The following is a 12,904-nucleotide window of genomic DNA, read 5'->3' as shown; positions in this document are numbered from 1 at the left end:
ACAAAGGACTGATTTCCTGGAGGCAGTATCCATCTACAATACCATCCTCCTCTTTTAAAAAACCCTGACTCTACTGCCTCAAGCCTACATGCAGCTCCTCAGGAATAAAGGAAACGAGGGGCCTGGAGTGCCTGGGCCGCCCCGTTCCAGTGGCTTCTCCTGGCAGAGCGCTCACCAGCCCTCCTGAGGTGGCCGGCAGGGGGCAGCGTGCAGGCACACTCACCGTCACTGTAGTCCTTGTGGTGCACAGACACGTGGTAGCGCCGGGGGTAGGTTCCACCTTTGACCCCTTTGTCATAGAGCTGAGTTTCCCGATCTGAGGAAAGACAGGGGTCACTGGCTTCTCGACAGGCCCAGGTGAGCCTCCAGGTCACCTGAGACCTCACAGCAGCAGGCCGCAGAAGATTAAATACAGCCCTGGCTTCTCTTCCCCCCTGAGCCGTCCAGGGCAGATTGCCGGCAGCCCCGCCTGGACACCTTGAAGCGCTTACCCAGGCTCTGGAGAACTCACCCGAGAATTCCTGTCTGTTGTCTGGGAAGCTCTGGGCTCGGGACATTCGTGATTTCCGGAAGGATGGGCTAGAAAAACAAAATGAATCACACAGCAGACTTCAGGGTCCCTCCAAAGCAGCTCACCAGGTCAGAGGGCAGGATACCCAGACACACTGCCTTTTCTGACTCCTTCCCACACATGTCATTATATGGTAGGAAGCAGAGTTCAAGAGAAGCAGACCTTTCCTAAGCTTCCTACTTTCTCTTCACTAGTCTGAGGCCCACAGCTGACAGGACCCTGCATGATGAGGCCCTCCAGTGCTCCCGACCTCCACGGTGGGGCAGAGTGCTGGATCTTACCCTTTCCTCCCACTCTGGGAACAGAAGAACTGCGAATGATCCCTTGCTCAGGGCAGTCATAAAAACAGTAATAACATCCAGGATCTTTCATTCAGACTAATCACCACTATCCCCTCTTAGAGATATGGAAAACTGAGGAACAGAGAGGTTAATGGATTTGTCCAAAGCTATTCGACTAATATTTGGTGGGGTTGGGTCTAATGGCTCCAGGTCCCATGAAGGGAAGATGAAAGCTCTGACCTTCGGTTATGCTGGGCCCCAAGGAAGTAAATCCAGGTCACTGAGTCTGACTCCCAAGGAGATGAAAATAAACCACTGGAGGGCCAGAGGAAAAACTCAAGAATCAAGAGAGTCATCTTTACAAGCATCCACCTGAATGGTTCTTTTCCCTCATGTGTGAGTGCCTTTGGAGAAGATCAAAACTCAGAAAACTCTCAAGGCAGTGGTACAGGAACTGTCCTCTACGTCCCAACTACCAGACTTTCTGTGGTCCTGCCCCACACCTCCCCGCCCCCACCAGTATGGCCACAAAACTCAGAAGAGAGTTCAAAGCCATAGTCAGTCCCTGTCCTGGAAGAGCTCTCAGTTCACAGTAACAACTCTGGCACTTTTACCAGTGCCTTCTTGCTCTTCTGCTTGGAAAGCCTAAAATAAGGCTGCAAATTGAATGCCAACAGCAACTGTCACTGTGTCCTATGACGCCTGGAGGGAGACCACACTCACCAGAGCACAGGTCTTTTAGAAGAGACACAGTACAGATCTGGCCAGGGTCACAAGGTGATTACCCGTGTGAGCAATTAATCAGTTCCACAAAGAGAAGAAAATCCTCCCAACTGTTCGGTAGCCTCTGACCACAGCCCTAAGCCAAGCCAGACATGGTCAAAATGTGTTCCTGGGCATGATGAGGTCAAGGAGAGAGACTGGCTGGATCAATGCCAAAGCCATCTCTAAACACCCCTGCTGACTGACGAACCAGCTCCACAGACTATGGGGTGTGTAAAGGACAGCACTTGTTCCCTCCCAAAGTGTAATAAGAACACAGCTGGTGCGTAAGATGACACATCAAGTGGGCAGTGTGGTAAGCTAGGCAGTCTGGATTATTTTGTTTTCAGGTTTTTATACCCCAGTTTCTTATTCCACCAGAAATACTTGGAGAAAAGAAAAAAATGAAAGTAAACCTACAGGTGATAATTCAATTTTGTCCCCTAAACACTGAAGGTCCACTGCTTCTCAGTCCAGACCTCAGCAATGAGGCCAGGGGTACAATGAGGCCAAGGGCAGCATGTATTATGTGGGAAGTCAAAACACATAAAAAGTGCTGGAAACAACGGAGCAAGCATTTATCCATGTGAGCTGCTACTATGACCTATTACATCCATCTAATTACACAAACAGAACACTCTCCTTGGAAAATTAAGGAGAGGGCTCGGAATGCTAGCGAGAGGTTTCTCTCCAAAAGCATGAGGTTCTAGCCATGGGCCTGCAGACCAGTGTCTAGTTCAGGGACACACACACTAGCTAACTCTATTTCCTCAGCTCATCAGTTCCAAAAATGCCTGTGTACCAACTCCCGAACCAGCCACAGTCCCATACCTGTCTGCTGACCTGTCCAAGGACTGGCAGCTTCCTGACAAGGAGTTTTCAGCACTGCTCAGAGGATCCAGCATCTGCAAGGAAAGGCATACAGTAAAGCCCCAGCCCCAGCCCGAGCCAGGTACCCAGCCAAGACCAGCAAAGGGTCCTTTTTTTTTTCCCCCAAAATATGAAAGTGCCCTTTCTCTGCCTGGGCAGTGGGAAGAATGGTTAGGCAGGTACCGTTCTCCCCCACAGTCTGAAAGGCAAGTTTCCAGGAGTGAGAAAAATGCCTGGCTGGCATCCCAAGGCGCTCTGCCAGGAGAGCAAAGCAGAGACGCTGCTTCTCTGGTTGGCATTTTCTTGGCTTGTGAAAGCTGAAGCCTGGTGCTGGAGACGGTACTACCCTGCAGAGGCTTCCAGTGTGTGTGGGCAGGACGGTGATGCTTCTGTTTACACTTCATAATTTATAATTTACAAAGACAAGGAGTGTCCTCGTTTCACAGATGAGCCACTGCAGGTCTGGAAAGGGGAGGAGTATTGTCTGAAGTCATGAAACAAGTCAGTGCACAACTGACACAGAATACAAGTTTCCCAGTTCCTGGTTCTCAGGCAGGGCCAACAGGTATCTATGTGAGTTGAAATGTTTCTCTGGCCCTGGGTCAAATGCAGTAACAAAAAGCCTTCAGATTAGCCTTTTCTCCAACTGATCTCCCTTCATTTTGCCTGGGGGTGGGGGGCAGTGAAGGGGTGTGTTCACTGTTAGAGAATTCATTATCTGAGATCCAAAGTCAAGCATTACACAGGGAAGCAGAGTATCAGAACTATGAAAATCCATGAACAACTTTTATAAAATTGGTTTCCAAGTCAAATGATCTCTTCCCATTTAATGCTGGAGACCATCTCACCTATAATTTCACCCAGATATTGTCATGTGATTTTTTTTTAAACTGCCAATCAAGGCAAATTAATTGCAAAGTAAAATCCCCCAAATCTTGCTAAGGAGATAGGATTTCCCCAAGTGGATAAAACCAACACGGGAAAGAACTGCTCCCAATCCAGAAAGTACATATTTGGCAAAGTTAGATCAGATAACAGAAGAGAAAATGAGTAAGAATAACAACATGACAGGTGTGATGAAGGAGGAAGAATACCAAAGGTTCAAGAGAGGCCATTGGAAAACACACTGAACCCTGTGAAGGTTTCTGTTTTTGTTTTTTGTTGTTTTTGTTTTTTTTTTAAAAAGGACCCTCTTTTAGGGACTTGCCCTGGTGGTCCCGTGGTTGAGACTCTGGGCTTTCGCTGCAGGGGGCATGGGTTCGATCCCCAATGGAACTATTATCCCATATGCTGCTCAGCCAAAAAAAAAAACACCCTCTTTATGACAGTGCTGCAGAAGTCAAAGGGAAGGAAGTTCTGTTGCATTAGCAAAATTATGTTATAAAAATCAAGCCAAAAAAAAAAAACCTAGCCTGCACCATGTTTTGTTCATTCTGAAAATTAGCAAATAGATGCGGCCATTACTCAAATCTGATTAAAGAAAAAATAAAACAAACTTATCTTAGTTCCACTTTTCAAGAAAGTCCCAGTTGGATATTCTTTCACTATGCTGTTATTCTTATACCATGCTGTTTTGGTCTCTGTTGAGTAGATTTATCTTGAATGGCCCATTACCAGCAGCAATTTTCCACTAAAGACGCAGGCACTGAGGAAGGACCTAGTCATTGTCCTGCTGCCACCTTCCATGGCCTTCCTAAAGGCCTCTCTCCTCACTACAAGTCTAATACTCCCATGCCTTCCACGGCCATGAAGGTAACGTAAAGAAGTAAAAGGACCAGGATATAGGACCATGGGGAAGGATAGAGAGCAAAGGCAATCAAACTCATTAACAACCTCTGAGGTTTTACACCCAAGTTACCCCTCGTATAGCTGATGTCCGGAAGCACTCTGGTTAGAGAAAAAGGAAAGGATGGTCAGTAAGATAACCAAGAGGGGACTCTGCAGATAAAAGTACTCTAGGTCACTGTTCTAAACATCAATTTATCTGGAAGGTAGGACTACAGAAGAGAGCAGGAGCAATGTAAAACTGCTTCCCATAGCCTGTACAAGTGAAACAATGCTGGAAAAGTCATAAGAATCAGTTTTAGGAAAAGTTGTAAGAATTGGTTTTTTTGGTAAAACCCCCCATGTGTTGGTGCTGGCCTTCTACTGGATGCTTTTACCTTTAAGACATTTCCCCTTTGAAGATCAAATTCCAAAAGTATAGAAGACGTATCTTTTTCTTTGCAATCAAAGCAAGCTCATTGAAAAAACTTCAGAATGAAGCCAGAGATCTCATTCTTGCTGAGTTCACTAAGCCAAAGTGACATTTTCATCAAGTGAGCCACAAGTTTAAAAAGCTAGCCATCAAAATGGGTAAGATACTGTGGTGAACACACCCTAAGATGACCCCCCAACTCCCCTCCCCTCAGTGAGTCACAATCTTTCATAACTCCCTCACCTGAGTATAGGTAGAACTTGTAATTCGCTTCTAGTCGATAGACCATGGCAAAGTGGATAAGATATTCATTCCCCTAATTGTGTTATACTACGTGAGACTCCATCTTTGCAGACTGGAGCAAGAGACTCTCCTGGTAGCCTGGAAGTGAGAGGGCCACACCGCAGGGAACTGCAGGTGGCTTCGAAGAGCTCAGAGGGGTCCCTGGCTGACAGCCAGCAAGAAAATAGGGGCCACGATGCTACAACCACAAGACACTGACCAACAACCATGTGGACCAAGAACGGAACCCCAAGCTTCAGGAAGAAATACGGGCTGGCTGACATTTGGTTGCAGCCTTGTGCAACCCTGAGCAGAGAACCCAACGAAGTCATGCCTGGATCTTAGACCCCAGGAAACTGTAAAATAATAAATGTCTGCTGTTTGTGCTGCTAAGCCTGTGGTTGTTTTATATAGCAACAGATAACTAATATAGTTGTCTACTATCATAAAAGTTCACCCAAAGTAGCCAGTCCTACTCTGGACTGGTATACTCCCTACCTTTCATAAATCAATAGCAAAACTAAAAGCTGGTTGATGGAAAAGAAAAAAAAAAATCTGTGTATTTAGGACTGGTCATATGTTAAAACTTGCTGAAAGGACAGGTGGTTGTGAGGAAGCACACAAACAGCAGAGTGGTTTCTGCAGTTTGTGTGAGACCAGTGAGAGGACCACAGAGGAGCAAAAAGCTGTCAAACGCACGTCTAGCACCGAGGAGGCGAGGTAGCTTAGATCCTGTCCTTGGTAAACGTGAAGTCGCTCAGTCGTATCAGACTCTTTGCGACCCCATGGACTATCCAGGCCAGAATACTGGAGTGGGTAGCCGTTCCTTTCTCTAGGGGATCTTCTCAACCCAGGGATCAAACCCAGGTCTCCCACATTTCAAGTGGATTCTTTACCAGCCACAAGGGAAGCCCAAGAATACTGGAGTGGGTAGCCTATCCCTTCTTCAGTGGATCTTCCTGATCCAGGAATCGAACCGGGGTCTCCTGCATTGCAGGCGAATTCTTCACCAACTGAGCTATCAGGGAAGCCCTGTCTTTGGTAGAAATTGATATTTGGCCCTTAGAAAGGAAATATCCATACCTGGGCGGGCCTGGTTTACAAAAGAGCTACTGGATGGGACTCAAGTCCCTCACTTGCACACCATGCCCACTGAGGAACCCCCATTATAACCTTGGTCTGACACCTCCCCAGACACACACCCTCTATGTATAACCCAGACTGTACTCACGCACTGCTCGCTGGTCTCCGGTATGAACTCGCCCTCGCTGTTGATGCTGGTGTAGGAGCCCTGCCGGGCGATGCGCTGCTGCCGCTCGGGCACATAGCCAGGGGGAGGCGAGCTTCGGCCGGGGTTCTGGGAGCCTAGAGCACAGAAACAAGATCCTTGACGGGACAGCCCACGACCCACAGCCTGAGAGAAGCAGACACGAGGCCAGCTTGGGCCCAGCATCTGCTTGGTGGTGGAGAGCCCATTTGGCTCTCTGAACATCCTGGAAGAGAGGGCGGGCCTCCTCCTAGCAAAGTGCTGGGGTTGAGGGAAACTTCCTGAACCAGGCAGCTTCTCCCCCTAATCCAAGGACCCCAAGAAGGAAGAAAACTCCTTAAGAGAAAAGCCAAAGAATGGTGGTAGGCTTGCTCTTTGAAAGACAGTCTTTGAGGAGTTTAAAACTACTATTTTCAACGTCCTTCAAACAAGTGATTCCTTCATTCTTCTACACAAAGTCACTCATTCAGAATATATGGATCATTCAGTTTGTAGGGAAGATATTTTAATGAATTCGCCACCAAGAGGAGTTGGTATTCCAATCTCTTGTTGGAGGCATCAACTCACACTCTCTCCAAGAACCACCTGGATTAGTTATCTCAGGTGGGAAGCACCTGAGACTCTTGGTAGCCTGGCTTCCCCACTTGACTCTAAAGCAGAGGCTAGAAACCAAACTGCTCTGAAAACATGTGTAGAATTATGCTGGATTTCCACTTTCAACACCTCACCCACAGCTACAAATTCTGAGATAAGGCGGTGCCTAAACCATGCCTTTCAAATGATCTCAAACAACCCATGGAAGAAAGAGTCTGCTCAAACTTTCTAAGCCCTGGCAGAAATTGATGCTGCTCAGAGTAGAAATTCAGAGATACTGTGCCATCAACTAACAGAGCAAAGAAATCAGTCATTTTCTTTTTTTTTTTTTTCTGGTCACCTGCACAGCATGTGGGATCTTGGTTTCCTGACGAGGGATCAAACCCACACAACCTGTAGTGAATGCACAGTCTTAACCACTAGACCACCAGGAAAGTCCTCCTTTTCTTTTTTATCCTGTTACTTTGCCTTTAATTCTCACAACACTCCTACAGTGAAGGTGCACTATGCTCATCCACTGTGTGCAGAAGGGGAAGCCAAGGCCCAAAGTCATATAGTGACTCAATGGTGGTGCTTCAGCCAGCAAACAGCCTTTGTGACTCCCAGTACAGTTTGGGCAAGGCCATTTTGAGACTGTAATTTATTTCCAGAAAGGGCAGGCATACCGTTCAACATAGAGATGGACAGCAAAACTTCTCCCCAAGCTGGCCAGGCCATACATTCCCCAGAAGCAATCCAAACAGAGGAGTTGGGGAGATTCCACCCATGGGGGAACGCGACTGCCTTTCTGCAAGGACCAGGAGCGAGGCTAATATGGGGATTCCTCGACAGCACAAGAGAAACACAGGGCCACATTTTACGTCACTCTGATTCCAAGCTGTTCTGTCCAGGGTCACCTGTAAACTGGATGCAAGATGCCAACGGAGGGCTCAAAGGCAAAAACAAGATGGAGGTAAGAGGAAACCAAATGGGAATAAGAAAGCTACTCCATTTTTCAGAGGGTCAGATGGCAAAGATCCAGGCAGCCGGCCATTTCCCTCCCCACTGTACCATAAAATTCCAATGTAACCATGGAAAAAAGATGGCTTTCTTAAGCCTTACCATGCCCCAAAGCACAGTTCACATTTTTAACACTTGGCTTACAAACATTAGCCAAGTGCCTGCTTCCCATTTCCGGCCTTGGATAACATTCTAGTAGCCCACAAGTCCTGTGGAAATCCAATCCCTATGTTGGCAACAATTTGTCAGCAGCAGAAGCAACCTCAAGAGGTAAGCAAGATATAGTGAGAAAAGCCTAAGCTTGAAAATCAGATGTGCAGAGGTTCAGAGCAGGCTTTGTCACTCATTAGCTGAATGATTTAAACTCTCACCTAAATTTCCTCACTTATGAAAATGGGAAGAACTCTCTACCTTATTGCCTTTTTTGGAAATTATAAATGAAATGTGGCCAGCACCAGTACACACCCACATGCTAGAGTCTCATTTGCTTCCTTCATTGTGTGGAGGAGGCAACGGGTTAGACTCACAACACATGCTGCCATTCCAGTGGGCCTTCCTGTGCCTCACAAATTCATCGGCTGCGGCTGCTCCGTCGCATCAGCCGCAGTGTTCAACACTGTGCGACCCCACACACGGCAGCCCACCAGGCTCCCCTGTCCCTGGGATCCTCCAGGCAAGAACACTGGAGTGGGTTGCCACTTCCTTCTCCAATGCACAAAAGTGAAAAGTGAAAGGGAAGTCACTCAGTCGTGTCCGACTCTTAGCGATCCCATGGGCTGCAGCCCATCAGGCTCCTCCGTCCATGGGATTTTCCAGGCAAGAGTACTGGAGTGGGGTGCCATTGCCTTCTCCGAGTTAGTCAGCTAGAAGCTATTAATTCTAAGACCTCCTTTAGGTTCAGCCAGTTGATGCACTTGTGTAGATTTAGATGGCTTCCTGAAATTCCTGCTGTTTCTGGGCACAATCCCAGAAGCCTTGGTTTTTCTGCTGTAGCATCAGCAGAGGCCTCACCTGTGGTTCCCAGTTTTCCTGATGTCAAGACACAGGTGCAGGGATCCCCATGTAAGTGGTGTGTGGACGGAACAGAGGGGCCCTGATTCTGGATCTGGTGGTTTCCTCAGTATAGGAGGAAGAGAAGCTCTGTAGCATTTTTAGACTTATTCAGTCTGTTTCTCACTCTTTGTGATTTTATAAGCCAGAATGTGCTTTAAATGCCTTCTTCCTGAAACTAGTCAGAGTGGATTCTGTTCTGTGCAACTCAACCCTGACCAATATATTCTGGAGTGAAAAGGTATTACATATTTGACCTAAAACAAAAGATGTCTCTTATGATTAGAGAGAAAGAAAAACTCTTATGTACTGATGAAATCCCACACACTGGTCCAAACTATCCCAAGACAGGCTGAAGTACCCTCAGTCTGTCACACAGAGTGTCTAGGGTGAGACCTCCTGGGACAAAAGATCCATGGGCCCTCGACACCCATTCCCTCTCCTCCACCAGCTACCACTGAACTCTCCCCTGGTTCTGCAGGTGGGATGGGACTAGCTCACACGAAGCCAGCACTACAGACCCAGGAGGGGCTGGGGGAAAACAGCAGAGGGTTTCTGAGCTTTTATTTCCAGCCAGAGACTTTCACTTTTTCCAATACACATTGCTGCTTGCCGAGAGCCAGCCTTGTTATCTGATGGGCAGTGGGCCAGGGGCTATTGTGCACAGGCCCACAGCTTGGGGCAGGAAAGGGAAGTCTCCCCAAACCAATGGCTATCAGAGGAAGCGAATGGAAAAATCAGGAGTTGGCAGAACTGCTCCAGAGCATTTTCAGTTTTGTTTTTATCTTCATTTCAGAAATCAGGGGCTAATGACACACACAATAGCTGCTGAGGATGAGTGAGACAGGGACCAGAGCAGGACAAGATACTGACCGCAGAGACTCATTGAGGCTCCTGTGTTTACCAGCTGGACCGCAGCAAGCCAGGCAGCATGAGCACAGTGCCATGCCAGATACAGTCAACCCAGGTCCCAGCGGGCACGGCAGGGAGAGCGGCTTCCCTGGGCCACCCTCCCCTGGCACTCCAGCCTGCTCCTGCTCTAGCCTCATCAGGCCCCTCATGCCAAGGGGCCCCCTGTCATCACCAGCTGAAGCAAAAGAACAGACTGATAATCCTGTGTTCAGGGTGGCCGTAGCTTCCCACGAAGCCTCTCTACACAGGGGTTCACGCTGCCGGCTGGCCACATTCCTCCTTGATCCAGGGCAGCAGAGCTGGAGCAAAACTCATACCCCAGGATATGGCTGAGTCTTTTGCTCTGTTCTTTGACTCAAAGCTGAAAGAGAGGCTCCCAGACTTGAGCCCTTCTCATAGGAGACTCCTGTCAGGAAGCTGATGCAGTCAGGAAGTTGCCTCCACAGGGAGTTCTAGGGCTTTGGGTCAGTGTTAATGTGCAGGTCACTACAAGTACAAAGAGATAGCTGTTTTTGGCCATCAACTATTTTCTCTAAACCCGGTTCTCTCTTGGGGGGCTGATGAGGGGAGGAATCCAATCTTTTTTTTCTTCATCAATGGAAAATCTTAACCAATATATCCCCATTTCCTCACACTAGACCAGGCTGTACAGAACAGAGCTTCTCGATATTGTCATCCCATAAGACCCTGAGAACATCCTGTTTTAACTTTCAAACCTCCCATTTTATTCTGAAGTTGCTACTGCCACTACACAGTTTCTGGTCTCATCTAGTATTGCAGAATTTTAAGCAGGGAGAAAAAACCTGTGGAAGTGAAGGAAGCTGACCGTTTTGTCTCTGTGTTTGTGGTCACCACCTCTGCAGTTCACTCTTGCAGATCTGTACCAGGGCTGGAGGTCCGCACTGTCCAGGTGTCACTAGAAGGCACCTCATCCCTTCAACACTCCTGTTTTTCCACCTCTCCTCTCTGAGGACGAGGGCTGCCTTCCTCCTTATCCAGGCACTATAAGCCCTCTGTCTGAACTCCCCCGTTGACTCCCAGCAGGAGGGTCCCCTCCCTAGGGTCCCCTCTTTACCGCCTCCAATCTCCTCTTCAGCTGTCTCTGTGCCTCCCTTCATAAACAAGCTCAGATCTCTAGCCTAAAAATAGCCTGACCTTATTTCTGCCACTCCCTTAAGCCACTAGCCCACCTCTTTTTTTTCTTTTATGGCCCAACCCTTTGAAAAAGAATTGATTGCCTCTACTCATCAGCTACCCATTCCTGAGGGGTTGCAATCTGGCTTGCCCACTGCAGGTTGCAGTGGCAAGAAGAGGAGCAAGATGGAATGAGAACAGAGACAAAGGCACTTAAGATGCGCTAGGAAAATTAGAGTCAGATGTGGCAGGGATGGGTCCTTTACTTGAGGGCATCGCCTGACATATTATGGAAGAAACAGTGCTCAAGCTTTCAGTTTCAAAGATGGGTAGAATCTCCAGAGGCAAGGACACAAAGAAGGGGATATTCACATAGGGAAATTCCATTTGCCTTGTCTGGAGATCTTCCTCAGGGGTCTCTCTTTTGGATTAACATACTATCTAGTAGGTTTTATTTTTGGTTTGGGTGGTTTGTTTTTGTTGTTTGTTTGTTTGTTTTTTTAAGCTAACTGGATTGAATTCAAGGTATGTATATTATGATGGGAAAAAACCAAAGGTGAACATGATAGCTGGTTTCAAGCATCTGAAAAACTGTCATATGAAAGATGTTATCTGTGCTGCTCAAGAGAGCACTACTAGAGCCAATGGGTAAAGTGAGAGAAGGCAGAATCTCAACTCAAAATAAGGACTAATCTCAAATAAAGAAAGTTGTCTCAAATTGGGTTGGGCTTCGCTGCACTTCCTCATTATTGAAAATGCTGCAGTGGGAGCTGAATGACCTGCATGTTCAGTCTTACACTCAATAGCACAGGTATGTTAATGTTGGTGGGGAAGGAAGGCCAAGAGCCCCTCCTGTTGGTGGGGGTTGCATCACTAAGGCTTCTGATTTGACCCCATTTGCATGGCTAGGACTTCTCCTATCCCTCACGCTTAAACCTTAACTCCTCTCTTTCTGTTTCCTTCTCTTCCAGAAGGCCCTACCCCATACCAGCAGAGCAAGCAATCAGACGTGTGGATGCAGACGCCAAGTTTTTCCTCTTAGTCCGTCCTTTTCCAACCTGGCTGGCGCCAGGAGGGCCTCCTTCCCACCCTGGCATCCTCTCCCTCCTGCTTCTCTGGTCACTCCTTTCCTGTGTCCTCCACAGGTTTATCCCCCTCTAACTGGCCACTGTCTGGATCTCTAAGGCTCAGTCCTAGGCCCTCTTCTCTTCTCACTCTAGAGTCTGTTTAGAAACTCTCATCTGGGCCCAAGACTTCAACTTGACAGCATCCATTTTTCTCCTCTACCACTGGTTTTCTCCCCTCTGAGCTAGAGATTTGCAGAGTTAGCTGCTCATCTGCTGTCTTCTCTTAGCTGACTCAAATCTATCTCCAATTCAACCTGCCTAAAATTTCATGCCCTTCTCAGCACCTGAAACCAGGCTCACTTCTAATCTCTGTCTTCGTAAAAGGCATTGCCAGATCCATAAACCAGTAACTTAACACCCTGCTCTTTCAACACCTGAAAATGCAATCCAATACCACAGTGGTTCTTAACCCTTCTGATCTTAGAACCCTTTTTCACTTCTAAAATTGAGGACACCAAAGATCTTTTATTTATGGGGGTTATAACCAATTGATATTCACTGTATTAGAAATTAGGGTCAAAAAGTTTAAAACACACTGATACCCAAGCACACATTCCGTTAGCCACAGAGCAATGACATTACCCCAAGCAGGTGACCTCTGGAAAATTCCCCCATTTGTGAGAGAATGAGTGAAAAGCCGATCGATGTCTTAGTATTATCATGAAAATAGTTCTGACCCTGCAGATCCTAAATGGATCTCAGGTACCTCCCCAACATCTCCCCCATGTTCTAATGGCTTTACCTTCTAAGCGTCTCAAACCCACCTGGTCCCTCCTCTTTGCCTACCGTCACTAGTCTAATCCACGTTTCTGTCTTCTTTCACCTGGACCACCACACAGGCTAATATGGCTTTCCCTT

General features: G+C 47.4%; 1 protein-coding gene across 4 annotated transcripts in view; it reads right to left on the bottom strand.

Annotated features, from left to right (window-relative positions):
- Positions 1-12,904, bottom strand: part of MAP3K3 (mitogen-activated protein kinase kinase kinase 3) — a 59,017-nt gene that overhangs the window by 7,080 nt on the left and 39,033 nt on the right. For 2 of the 4 annotated variants that reach the window (XM_061144337.1, XM_061144334.1), the window contains 4 exons: positions 6,195-6,328; positions 2,446-2,519; positions 512-579; positions 224-316 (listed from right to left, as the gene is read on the bottom strand). In XM_061144337.1, the coding sequence (XP_061000320.1) occupies positions 224-316; positions 512-579; positions 2,446-2,519; positions 6,195-6,328 (369 nt within the window). The remainder of the gene's footprint in view (positions 1-223; positions 317-511; positions 580-2,445; positions 2,520-6,194; positions 6,329-12,904) is intronic. The other 2 variants (XM_061144333.1, XM_061144336.1) reach the window with 1 other exon arrangement.

Source organism: Dama dama, chromosome 5 (assembly GCF_033118175.1).
Source record: "Dama dama isolate Ldn47 chromosome 5, ASM3311817v1, whole genome shotgun sequence".
Taxonomy (NCBI): domain Eukaryota; kingdom Metazoa; phylum Chordata; class Mammalia; order Artiodactyla; family Cervidae; genus Dama; species Dama dama.
This window is presented reverse-complemented; position numbering and strand designations above follow the sequence as displayed.